General features: G+C 34.7%; 1 protein-coding gene across 4 annotated transcripts in view; it reads left to right on the top strand.

Moving 5' to 3' along the window:
- The window catches only part of Mre11 (MRE11 homolog, double strand break repair nuclease), a 64,518-nt gene that overhangs the window by 29,107 nt on the left and 21,734 nt on the right, over positions 1-13,677 (top strand). For all 4 annotated transcript variants that reach the window (XM_027951376.2, XM_071616624.1, XM_071616625.1 and 1 more), the window contains exons 12-15: positions 360-460; positions 1,726-1,899; positions 6,828-6,890; positions 12,391-12,610. In XM_027951376.2, coding sequence (XP_027807177.2) covers positions 360-460; positions 1,726-1,899; positions 6,828-6,890; positions 12,391-12,610 — 558 coding nt within the window. The remainder of the gene's footprint in view (positions 1-359; positions 461-1,725; positions 1,900-6,827; positions 6,891-12,390; positions 12,611-13,677) is intronic.

Raw genomic sequence — 13,677 nt, 5'->3', positions numbered from 1 at the left:
GCAAATGTCCATACAGTGAAAAAGGCAATGTCTTAGTATTATATTATCATGAAAGTTGTTTTGACTTTATGCATTTCCTGAAAGGGTCTTGGGGACCTCCCGACGTCTGGGAACCATTTCGTGAGAACAGCTGTAAGAGACCTACTCCTTGGAGATATGGAAAGGGAATACTAACTGTGGGAAAAGACTGTAGCTATTAGTAAAAGTGGCTGGAGTGTCTTGAAATGTACTATATTGGGCAAGCTGGCAGTTGATAAGAGTTAGGCCTTACCTCCTCACTGACAGCAACCTGCAGTGAGTTTAGCCACTTTAACATATTAGTAGAAGCTGCTATTTTTTTGATGGACTTATTTTTCTAGGAGAAGAGATCAACTTTGGGAAGCTTATCACAAAACCTTCAGAAGGAACAACTCTCAGGGTAGAAGACCTTGTCAAACAGTATTTTCAGACTGCAGAGAAGGTAATTTCTTATAATTTACATTTTGAATAATGACTATTTTATAATAACAGATTTTAATACATATAATCGATAGTCAAACAAAATGAATCCTCACTGTGTTGCCATGAGTAAGTAGAGTGACATTTAGTTACATTCATTTGTAGTTACTGTATATCAAGAAAAACTAATGCTTAGTTCATGGTTATTAATATAATTGTTTTGTTTTTTTTTTTCTTTTTTGGGGGACGTATTTGTATTTTATTTAGAGACAGGGTCTCATTGAGTTGCCTAATGCCTCACTTTGCTAAGGCTGTCTTTGAACTTGTGATCCTCCTGCTCAGCCTCCCAGGCCACTGGGATTACAGGCATGTGCCCAGCTTAATATCATTATTAATGTGATATTTTTAATGTGTGTTTTTATTGTATTATTGTTTTTATCCTCTTTCTTTTTTGTCTCTATTGCAAAAGTCAGTCCAGGATTTGATTTTCTCTTAATTTGGATGTAATTTCAGAATTGCTTTACAAATACAGCCACATGATGGTGAAGCTACTAAATTTAACCGTTTGAGTAAATTCTACCACTCTAAGAGTCTCTGGTTGTATAAAAATAACAGTTTTGTTATGTGATCTGAGATCTGTTAGTCAGAAATCTGACACAGATCTCACTGGACTAAAGTCCAGGTGTCAGCAGGGCTGTGTTACTTTCTGGAAGCTCTATGGAAGAATATTTTTTCCAATTTCTAGAGGTGTCTGTGTTTCTTGATCTTGGTCCCCTTCATCCATCTTCAAAGGCAGCAATGTTGTATCTCTGGCCATTTTCCCACAATTATATTTCCTTCTGACCCCCTCCTTCTGCCTCCTCCTTTCCTTTTCTTGACTCTATGATTATACTGGGTGGTCCTGGACAGTCCTAATAATCTCCTTGTTTTACAGTCAGCTGGTTAGCAGTCTTCATTTCCTACAACTTTAATTTTCACTTGCTGTGTAACATATTCACCTAATCTCTTATTAATCTACAGTGCTATTTCTGGACCCCAGCCATTCAGGCCTCTGCATCTTTACCTGTCCTGGGCTCCCCTTCCTTTTCTTGGTTTGAGTTTGCTTTTTTGACCCTTAATTTTTGTCAGTAGGCTAGATTACTATCTACCAATTTTGTTTTTCCTTCAATAGCTAGGTAACTTGTTTGTCTCTGATAACATTATTCTGTAATTTTCCTTGCTGATAGGTACTTATTTTTAAAAGGAATAGATAATATTTCTGCAAATAGTGGTTTGTTTTTCTTACAGAATGTTCAACTCTCACTGCTAACAGAAAGAGGGATGGGTGAGGCAGTACAAGAATTTGTGGACAAGGAAGAGAAGGATGCCATTGAGGAATTAGTGAAATACCAGTTGGAAAAAACACAGCGATTTCTTAAAGAACGTCATATCGATGCCCTAGAAGATAAAATTGATGAAGAGGTGAGTAACTAATTTGGGTGTGTAGGCCTATTTAGACAGTCTCTCCTAAGAGTAGATCTGAGTTTTTTTCTGATAAACCACTATTTAACCTTTCTGATTTGTTCAGTTTCCTCAGCAATAAAGATGAGATATTAAGATGAAGATTAAACTAAAATGTCTAATATCTAGAAAGTACCTAGAACAGTCATTTACATGTGGTTGGACCTCATGATTTAGTTTTATTCCCTTAGAAAATATCTTGTCCTGAAGATGAGCCTTGTAGGATGAAAATTCCTCTTTATTTCACTGCTTTAATAAGTTTTGATTGAGCTTTAGAGTCTCATCTACAACATGCATTCTCTCTAAGCATAAAGGCACCAGAAGAATCACAGAAGAACATTCTTCAGATTCGACTATTAGATGTTTAAATGTTTGCATGCCAAAGTGTCAGAAAGCAAAATTAAAAGGTATTGACATGGCAATATTTGTATGTGGGCAGAAGAAAGGTTAATATTCTTAATATTAAATAGCTATAATAAATCTTTAAAAATATTAAATATTCCAATAGGATAATGAACAAAGGACATGAATAGGTGGTTCACTAAAGAAATATAAATGCCTAATAAGCATATGAAAATGGTGGTTAGCCAAGAATAATCAAAGAAATTTAGATTAATTAAATGTATTTTTTATTTGTCAAATTGGGAATGATTTGAGAAAAATAGTAGTTAGAATACTGCTGATGAGAGGATTATGTTCAGATAGCTTTACTGAGAAGCATTTTGGTAGTGTGTATGAAGAAGCTCAAGATTTACTATTTAAACTGGGAAATTTTCCTAAGAAAATAGTATGATAGAGATTTGTATATGGAATAATTATTCTTAGTGTTATCCACAGTGAAGAATAATTGGAAATGTCTTGTTACATTTGGTGTTGGAACATTCACAGTATAGAATTCATTACAGCCATGAAAAATTACATTTTTTAAGAACTTGGAAAAATATTTCCAATATAATGTTAAGTGGGAAAATAATTTTAAGGATGTAGAGCTATACACAATATTATCCTCCTTATTTTTATTGTATACAAGAGTGTATGTGTATGCATGTATATAAAAGTTGGAAGTATTCCAGTATACTATCAACAGTTACATTTAGGCATTTGTATTATAGGCGTTCACCTTTTCTATTCCCCTTAAACAGAAGAATAAAGCATTGTTTTAAAAACACATTACCTTTGGGTTTTCCTTTCTTGAATTTACTTAACATGGTTTTCTTAAAATCTTATGGTGTTATTATGTAACTAGTTTTACTCAATGACAAGTATTTTTAAAATTCAGGCATGTAAACCATACTCCAAAACTACCTAGTCTGTCCCAGCATATGTGTTATGTTTTGAGTTTTTAGTACAGGTAGATTCCTCAGGTGAGTATCCACAATAAAACATGACCCTCCCTAAGTGACACCTTGACTCCTGAGCTGCAGAAGGCTCCCAGCATGTGTGTAGGATGGTGGCTAAGAGCATGCACTGTGGGCCAGACCACCTGTATTTGATATGAAAATCCTTATTAGCTGTGCACCCATCAGTGAGTTCTCCAACCTCCCTGTGCCTCAGTTTCCTCATCTATAAGATGGAGATAATAATGGAACCTCCTTCAGTATTGTGAGGATTAAAAGAATGAGTGCCTGGTAAATCCTCAGATGCTGCCAGACAGTGCCTGCTCGGTGTGTTTTTTGTGACTTTTGATTCTCTTTTACAAATAGTGGCACTTTTGGTATGCTATATATCATCTGGACACTATTACATAGTATGTCATCTTTTTAAAAGATTATTATTTCTGCATTCCTCCCTGAATCATAACAAACATACTGATCTTTATGCTTAAAAAACAAACAATTCTGCATCCCATTTCCCTTTAGCTACTGTACTGTTTCTTTGTTCCTCTTTTACATAAGAATTGCTTCAGAGAGTTTTCTCCCTTATTTTCATTTTAAAACCATCCGTCAACCTCATATATATATATGTTTTAAATTGTTGATGGACCTTTACTTTATTTATTAATTTATTTATATGTGGTGCTGAGAATAGAACCCAGTGCCTCACACATGCTAGGCAAGTGCTCTACTACTGAGCTATAACCCCAGTCCTCCATCAAGCTTTTGACCCATCATTCCTGTGAAGCTGCTCTTTTTGGGGTCACTGGTGACCTCCATTGCTAAATCTACTGTCATTGTTCTACCTTAAATGTCCCTGGGCCTCTTCATGAGACATTCTCTTCAGTAGCTTCCAGGACTCCACACTGTTAAGGGATTTTTCCTGCTTCATTGGCTGTGTATTCCTAATCTCTATTCTTGATTCCTCTCATCTCTCCATCCTCTTAATTAGAGTCCCCAGAACTGTCTTTGGACCCCTTCTTCAAATTTACATCCTCTTTATAACCTTGTCCAGCCTGGCATTTGGTGGTTATTTTCAAAAGTCTAGCCCAAATCTTTCCTCTTAGATCAAGACTTGCATAGTTAACAGTCTGCTAGACATTTCCAGCTGCATGTTTAATCGGCATTTCAAACTTGTAACAGTCCTAAGTTTAGTGGCTCATCCTCACACTCTGCTTTCAGACCTGCTGTCCTTTTACAGTTCTAGTGTAAGCACCACTCTTTCAGTTACTGAGCCAAAAACTTTTAAGTCATCCTTGATTCCTGTCCTTCTGTCACCTGTATTCTGACTGTCTAGAAATCCTTTGGGCTCCACTGTTAGAATGTATGCAGTATCTGACTACTACTTTTTTTAAAATTAAATTATTTATTTATTCTAATTTGTTATATATGATGGCAGAATGCAATTTATTTCATATTACACATATGGGGCAATTTTTTACTCACTGGTTGTACACAAAGCATTTTCACACCATTCGTGTCTTCAAAAGTGTACTTAGGGTAATGATGTCCAACTCATTCCACCGTCTTTTCTACTCTGACTACTCTTACTACCTGTAACACTACAATCACAGTCCAAGGCAATTTTGGGGATTTTCCCAGTAGCTTCCAAACTGATCTGCCTTCTCCTACCCTTCCTCTTCTTCCAGTGCTCCTCCATTTCTGTCCTTAATTCAGCTGTTTAGTGATCCTAACAGATTATGAATCTAGTAACTCCTGCCTTTAAAACAAACAAACAAAAAACTTACAATTGCTTACAAAGCTTTATTCAATCTGGCTTTCTATTATTTCTTTATCTTCTGTCTGCTCTAGCTGCAGTGACTTCCTTGCAGTGCACATACCTTTTCCTTTGATTTTAATGATTTTCCCTAAGTATTTTCTTGATTCATGCCTCACCCTTAACATCTTCACTATTATATGATCTTTGCCCTGAGGCCTTTGTGATAATTCTTTTCACAAAGATGCAACACCTCCCTAGCACTCCCTGTCTCTCTTCCTGTTTTGTTTTCCTCTGAGCACTTAACAGGCTTTTTGCAAAGATTTCACAGGTTTAAATTTTTGAAAGGATTCACAAGACTTCTGGGAGCACATTCACTTAAGGTTTTTAAAGGTAAAGAGTATATAGTAAAATAAGAAGTAAGGCATCTGTTGGAATCTGAAGGACACCAGGCATGAGCGCTCCAAGGCCACATTCACAAACAGTGGTTCGTGGATTGAGCAGCAAGATTTGTGCAGGTGTTCCCAAGGAGTAACCCCCCCCCACACACACACACACCCCTTTTGTACCAGGGATTAAACCCAGGGGCACTTAACCACTAAGCCACATCCTTGTCTTTTTTTATTTTTCATTTTGAGGCAGGGTCTCACAAAGTTGCTTAAGGCCTCACTGAGTTGGTGAAGCTGCTTTGAATTTATGATCCTCCTGCCTTAGCCTCTGGAGCTGCTGGGGTTACAGGTGTGCTACACTGTGCCTGGCTCCAAGTAGTCCTTCTGTGCCCTCTGTTCACATAATCAAGGTCATGTGATCATAATGTGTAGGTTGAATCCATCAGTAAATGCATTGACCCTGAGGATGCCAAAGGCTCCCATAGGATAAGCCTTTCCAGTGTTAATTTTATTAACTGGATCCTGGATACCTTCTAAATAACAATATAACTTCTTGTTTTGTTATTGGCTGTCCTCCCTTCTTTTCCATATACTCACTAGATTGTCACCTCTGTGAAGGCAGCAGTTTTTTTTTTTTTTTTACTATTTTTGTTTTCTTGTTTTCTACAATAGTGCCTGGCACATAGTGGGTACTCAATACCTAAATATGTGCTGAGTACATTGTTAAATAAATGGGGCTTGTCTCTAGCTATGTAAGATCCTTGTGAGCAGGATCCATTAAAACATGGGATTTGTAGTTCCCCTCTTGGGTCCAGAGCCACAGTCAGCAAATATTTAGTAGTTGACCATTAACAAATATGGATCTTTAGGGACCCACTCACTTCAGATACTGTTTTAGAGAGCCTCCTATGTGTTTTGCAGCCATGTGTACAAGAGTGAATTGAGGAATGTAATAAATATTTCAAGACATGTAAAAGAGAAATACTTGTTTTTAACTATTTACTGAAATATATATCCATTGGATATTAGGAACTTTTTTCTTTGCAGTCTTACAGACTTTTTCAGTAACATGGAACATTTTGGCTTCTGGTAATGTAATTTTTCTGAGAGAGAGAGAACTTCAGAGAGAAAAAAAAAAAAAATATATATATATATATGTGTGTGTGTGTGTGTGTGTGTGTGTGTGTGTGTGAATACACACGTATTTACTTCAGAAAACATTTCTAGCATTTTAATTTAAGTAACTGGAAAAATATGACTTTAATCAGTCTTTTGTGAGACAAACTGTAGTTAAATTTCCAGGTTTTGTGTTGTAATGAAAAGTATTTCTTAATCAGTGGTAGTCCATTATTTTATATTTACCTAACTGGGATAAGCAACATGTTTGTGACTTAATGTGTTATGACCTAGGTACGTCGTTTCCGAGAAAGCAGACAAAAAAATACTGAAGAAGAAGATGATGAAGTTCGAGAGGTAATTTTCTTGCTGTTAATTTCTGTACTCATCTTAGTTTGTTAAAATAGAATAACTAGTAGGTTTATTTAGAATAGTCAGTCCACAGGTGTAATGGACAGGAGTGAGCAGGGGATGCCTGAGAATAGCTACCTTTGATTTATTTGTTTGCCTACAGTATTCTTCATGCTGGCATTGCTACTTTTTTTTTTTTCTTTTGCTGTTGTCTAAAATTTGTTTATATTGTGGGGGCAGGGATACATTAAAAAAGCTCTCTTTCTATCAGAATAATATCTAGTTGCTATCAGAGCATCTTATCTATATAAGATAAATTTTATCCTTTGAGCTTATATTTTTGAAATCCATTTTTTCCCCCTGGTAGTGGAGATTGAACTCAGGACCTCACATATACTAGGCAAGTGTTCTAACCTATTATTTGGGGCAAAAAAGAAGCTTAGTATTTTGATTAGCAATGTTACCCTGGATAAGACTTGGCAGTTTCTGTTGTCCAATCTAAGTGTTAAAATTAGCTTGGCTACAATAATTTTTCTCTTAGTTTCTGTCTTTGCAGGTTAGGAACAACAAATTAGCAATCACCTCATTAAGTTTTGAGACCCTACCTAATAGAATTTTGCATTTCTATCTAGTTCAATCTAGTGATTGAAATAGTTTTTTCTTATTTTTTTTTTTTTATGGTGCTGGGGATTGAACCCAGGGCTTTGTGCATATGAGGCAAGCACTCTACCAACTGAGATATATCCCCAGCCAGTTTTTCTTTTCTTTTTTTTTTCCTGATTGTCTTTAGTGTTTTATGTTTGCCTACTAGTATTTAAAAGTTACCTCATAAATTATTTACTCTTGGGTTTTGCCTTGATTGCTTTCCATCAGCAGACATTTTAAACAGTTATGGTTCCACTTTAGATAGAAATACAAATTAGAAAAAGGTGTGATCTATGTTCATAAGATTTTCTTCATTTAGTAGCTCTAAAGAAAGTATTTATTGAATTCTTTTTGATAGGTGCCTTACTTACACTATCTTAATTCCTGTTTACAAGTAAGACTGAGACCAGACTCAGGGTCACATGGTGGGGCTAGAGTTTGAACCTGTTTTAACCTTGAAATCTAAATTTGTCCACCATCCTTTGTATTATCAAAGTATTAGGTTATAATAATAATAATAATAATGCATGACCAATGAATTGCTAAAAACTTATAAAACCATTATGAATGACATCAAAATCACTGTACATAGATGTAACTGCTATGACTTTTATAAGTTCTTTTTTGAAAGCTAAGTTATTTTTAAGAGCCAATAGATTATGGATCCCTTGCTACCTTTTTTTACATTTTACAAGTTGCTCTTAAAATAGAAAAGAGTTTGCCAAATAGCAAAAATGCAGGCTAGAAAGAAGTGTTCTTTTTTGGTTCTTGGATCATCTAGCTTAATTAGGATTACCTCTTTCAATTTAACATATTATAGAAATCTTTCTTACTGTGGGTCCTTTATGTTTGAAGATGCTAGCTTCAATTTTTTCTTAATCTTTTGAAAGGGTAAAAATGAGGACTGGGAGTATAGCTTAGTGGTAGTACCCTTGCCTGGCATGCATGACGTGCTGGGTTTAATCCCCAGCACTGGAAAAAAAACAAATCAAAACAAAAAAACAAAAAACCCTCCACATTTTACATAAGGAAGGTAGGAAAGGATATGACACATTTCAAATTGGAATTTTTCAGAGGAAAGACTTTAATGAGTTTAGATTTTCAACTATATTTCTAAAACTTTTGCAAGTGACCAGGGCTTCTTAGGTGTTTTAGTCCAATTTCTGTTGCTCTTAACAAAATGTCTGAGGACAGGCAGTTTATAAATAGTAGCATCTGTTTAGCGCACAGTACTTGGAGTTGGGAAGTCCAGAGAACATGGTGCAAGCATCTGGTGAGCAGCTGGTGATATCTTCCTGCAGGGTCATGACATGGTGGAGGACATCACATGGTGAAGCACCAAGTGTGCTAGAGAGATCTCATTTTCATAATAAAGCCTCTCTTTTTTTTAAAAAAAATACTTTTAGCTGTAGATGGACACAATACCTTTATTTTCTTTATTTAGTTTTATATGGTGCTGGGGATAGAACCCAGGGCCTCACACATACTAGGAAAGTGCTCTACTTACAACCTCAGCCCAAGCTACTGTCTTGATAACTCATTTATTTATTAATTCATGGATGGATAATTCATTCATATGTGTAGAGCCATCATGACCAGTCACCTCCTGAAGGTCCTGCCTCTCAATACTATTAACATATGCATTTCTAACACATGAAATTGGGGGACACATTCAAACCACTGGTAAAATTTTCAGCATTGTATACATAGGATATTAAAGATTTTCAGCCTCAGTGTACTATTTCGAACTTGGGTGTTAGAGTTTGATATTTTCCCAAGATGCAAATTCATAGCTTTGTATAATCATTTAGATCAGAATATTAATCCCAGTATAATTGCTTAAATTATTTAAACAAACAGACAAAACAAAAATATTAGTCCTTTCATTTAGGAAAAAAGCATTATACTTTGAAACTCTTGTTCATATGGAAAAAATTAAAAATTTTTCTTTAATTATAAGTTCACATTGAAACAGAGAGCCAGACAGTAAATATTAGACTTTGTAGATCATATGTAGTCTCAATCACATATACTAATTTGTTGTTATATATATATATATTTTTTAGTTGGACACAATACCTTTATTTTATTTATTTACTTTTATGTGATGCTGAGGATTGAATCCAGTGTCTCCCATGTGCTAGGTGAGCACTCTATGCTGAGCCACAACCCCTGTTGTTGTTTTTTAATAGCTTTTTAAGAATATAAAAACTTTTCTAAATATTATGCATAGTCCTTAGTTTATCTGATTTCTTAATATTCTGTCTGAATTAGAGTTAGGGTTGGTAATCTCTTTCAAAATGTGATACTAGAAATTATTGGCAGAGTGAAAAGGTAGTCCACACAATGAGAGAACTTATTTGCAAATAATGTATCCATATATCAAAGGGATTAGTATCCACAATATATTTTAAAAAGGCTTCTACAACTCACCAATAACAACAAACCCACTTGAAAGAGTGGGAAATGGAATTGAATAGACAATTTTCTAAAGATTTACAAATGTTTAATAAACAGGTAGAAAGATACTCAACATCACCAATGATTAGGGAAATGTAAAAGTCACAGTGAGATACCACCTCACACCCATTAGAATGGCTATTAAGAAAAACACACTTAGAAAATAACAAGTATTGGTAAGAATGTGGAGAAATTGGAACACCATACATTGCTGGTGGGATGGAAAATGATGCAACCAAAAATTAAACACAGAATTGCCATATAATCTAGCAATTCCACACCTGGGTATATAACCAACAGTATTGAAAGCAGGGACTCAAGTAGATACGACAAAGAAGCCAAAGTTAGAAGCAATCCAAATGTCTATGAACAAATGAGTGGATAAACAAAATGTGGTACCTACTTGCAATGGAATGTTGGTTAAATCTTTAAAAGGAATAAAATTTAGATATGTGCTACAACATGAAAACATTATGCTGAATGAAAAAAAGAGCCTGATATAAATAAACAGACATGGATATAGAGTTTCAGTTTGGGATGATGAAAATCTGCATAAGAAAAGTAGAGTTAAAGTGCTATTCAAATGTAATGTTTGATAAAGATGATGATACTGTGTTTGGGCAAAGAGAAAAATGTAGAATTTGGAAATGATGGTTGGTAATTAACTTCAAGAAATAATAATTGTAGGGCTGGGGATGTGGCTCAAGTGGTAGCGCGTTCGCCTGGCATGTGTGCGGCCCGGGTTCGATCCTCAGCACCACATAAAAACAAAGATGTTGTGTCTGCCGAAAACTAAAAAAAAAAAAAAAAAAATATATATATATATATATATATATATATATATACATATTAAAAAATTCTCTCTCTCTCTCTCTCTCTCTTTTAAAAAAATAATAACAATTGTAATGGGGCATATGAATTTTAAATTCTAGTTACTGCTATAAAGATCACTTGGGTTTGCTCTCTCACGATAGTATGAGTGCTTTTATTACCCTCATCCTTGCCCTCATGATATATTACTACGTCTTTTGATCTTTAATTTTCTTTTTGTATAGTCCTTTGTCAGTATCATGTTTGCAAACATTTGGAAGATTTCTTTCCTTGTTCTAGAACTATTGAAATACCAAGTGAATTATCACTTTGAAAATTTGGTTGAATTTACCTATGAAATTTTTTGGTTGTTCTTTTTGGTGGTGTCATTCTTTTAACAGTATTATCTGATAGTCTGTTGATAACATGTTTTTTCTTGGTTAGTTTATGTTACTAATTCTCCAAATTATGTACAATTGTGTCATAAGTCTTTATTTTTCCTAACTTTTTAAATACTGAATTAGTCTACTTGGTATGCCCTATCCACACTTCGTTCCTATTTCTACCCTGCATGCCTTGTTCCCTTCTCTTTAGTCCTGCCTCTCGTTTGTGGTACCATAATGCTTAGAAATGCTCTGATCATCTATTAGATTAAGAACTTGCTTTTCCAAGTAAAAAACTATTGTCATAACATCCTGGGATATCTGTATTTGTTTTGGAGAACTCTACACTTCCTGAAGTCTTCTCAGTTTTCTCCCTTAGCCACCTCAAGTGTTCATTGTATTTATTCACTCTGCTTCATAGATTATGTGTTTGGGGTTGGAATTATTTTCTAGTTTTATTGAAAAATGCATTTTGTTTTTGTACTCCTTTTACATTTACTAGTTTAAGCAAAGAGACAAGGCAGAATTGCTTTTATTCAATTTTTAATTTAAAAATCTGTATTCATTTTAGAGTTAGAATATTTGATTAAGTCTCAAACTTATCTTTTCTGGATGGTTTCTTATCAAAATAAAAAACTTGTGGCATATTGTTAGTTCCACGATTTTTATTCCTTCTCAAACCTTAATATGCTTATAGTTGTAAGAGATTATTTATTGTTTCTGTTTATGGAAACAAACATTTTAGAAAAAGCATATTGTATAAGGTATAAGAATAAAAAAGAAAAGATAAGCACCCTGAAATTTCACCACCTAGAGAAAATAACTACTTTGTGTAAGTTTTTTTTATTGTTGTTTATTAAGAGCTCATTCTAAAAAGTAGCTCGTAAGTGTGGTTTTGAAGTAGGAGTTATAGCCAGATTTCCATCTAGTTTTTAAAATTTTGATTCTTTAAATTCTATTTTGATTGGTAAACCTTTTCAAAAGGTTTCATTTTAGGGTAGTATTATAAATTGACCTGACAGATAATAGACATCGAATTTGATTATACTTTTTATACAAATACATTGAATTTTTGTACTTTTATAGTCAGTTAGTGAAAAATAATAAAATGTACAGTTTGACAATATTAACTGTTCATCTGAATGACAAAATTAGTGATTGTCAAGATGCTGCACTATTTTCTGATGTGTGTTTTTCCTGTTACACAGGCCATGAATAGGGCCCGAGCTCTCAGGTGTCAATCAGAAGACCACACATCTGCCTTTAGTGCTGATGACCTCATGAGTATAGATCTAGCAGAACAGATGGCAAATGACTCTGATGATAGCATCTCAGCAGGACTCAACAAAGGAAGAGGCCGAGGCAGAGGTCGAAGAGGAGGCAGAGGGCAGAATTCAGCATCAAGAGGAGGATCTCAAAGAGGCAGAGGTTAGTACTAAATATTGTCTTGCATGCTGCAGACTTGGAAGTTGAGTTGGAAGTAGTACCTAGTATCTTTTGGTCAGAATTGTGTTATTACACGTCTTTGTTTCTGGAACATGATTCTTTAAAAAACATTTTTTTCCTTTTTTTTTTTGCAATAGTGGGGATTGAATCCAGGGTCTTGTGCATACTAGGCAAGTGCTACACTTCTGAGCTACATCTCCATCCCTTTTTATTTTTTGTTTCAAAACAGAGTCTCACTAAGTTTCCCAGGCAGATCATCCTGCCTAAGTCCAAGTAGCTGATATTATAGGTGTATACCACCATGCCCAGTTACAATTTGATTATTATAATGCAAAAGGCATTTTAAGTTTTGACATGTACCTTTAACTTAAGTGAATTTTGAATGGTCACCTGCAATATTGAGTTTTTTGTTGTTGTTTTGTTTTGTTGGTACCAGGGATTGAACTCAGGGGCCCTTGACCAGTGAGCCACAACCCCAACCCTAATTTGTGGTTTATGTAGAGTCAGCGTCTCACTGAGTTGCTTGGCGCCTCACTTTTTGCTGAGGCTGCCTTTTTTTTTTTTTTTTTTTTTTTTTATGTGCTACCCTGCTATTGTATTTAATTCTGAGGCTGCCTTTTGAACTCATGATCCTCCTGTCTCAGCCTCCTGAGCCACTGGGATTACAGGCATGTGCCACAACATACCCTGCCAACATAGAGTTTTAATTGTTCTTAACCTATATTTTTTTGAAGCTTTATTGTATTTCTCTCATAGTACATTATGGGTACATTTATTGTCACATTTTCTCTCACATGTGCAAAGTAATAATGAGACAAATATGAATCATTAAGGAAAATGGCTAGGTAATGACTACTTCAGATCATAAAAGAATTATTTTTGTTACTGTTTAAGGTAAAATACCTGCAATCTTATAAAGTGTTCTCCATAAAATTCATTCAAAAAGGAAAATTACCCCCCCAAAATAATTTGATTTTTAAAACCAATTGTTAAAATTATTTTTATCTCTGTATTTAATATACTATTGTTGCTATTGAATAGTCCAGACA

This window comes from Marmota flaviventris, chromosome 9, assembly GCF_047511675.1.
Source record: "Marmota flaviventris isolate mMarFla1 chromosome 9, mMarFla1.hap1, whole genome shotgun sequence".
NCBI lineage: Eukaryota > Metazoa > Chordata > Mammalia > Rodentia > Sciuridae > Marmota > Marmota flaviventris.
Note: the sequence above shows the minus strand (reverse complement) of the source record. Positions and strands in the feature narration are given on the sequence as shown.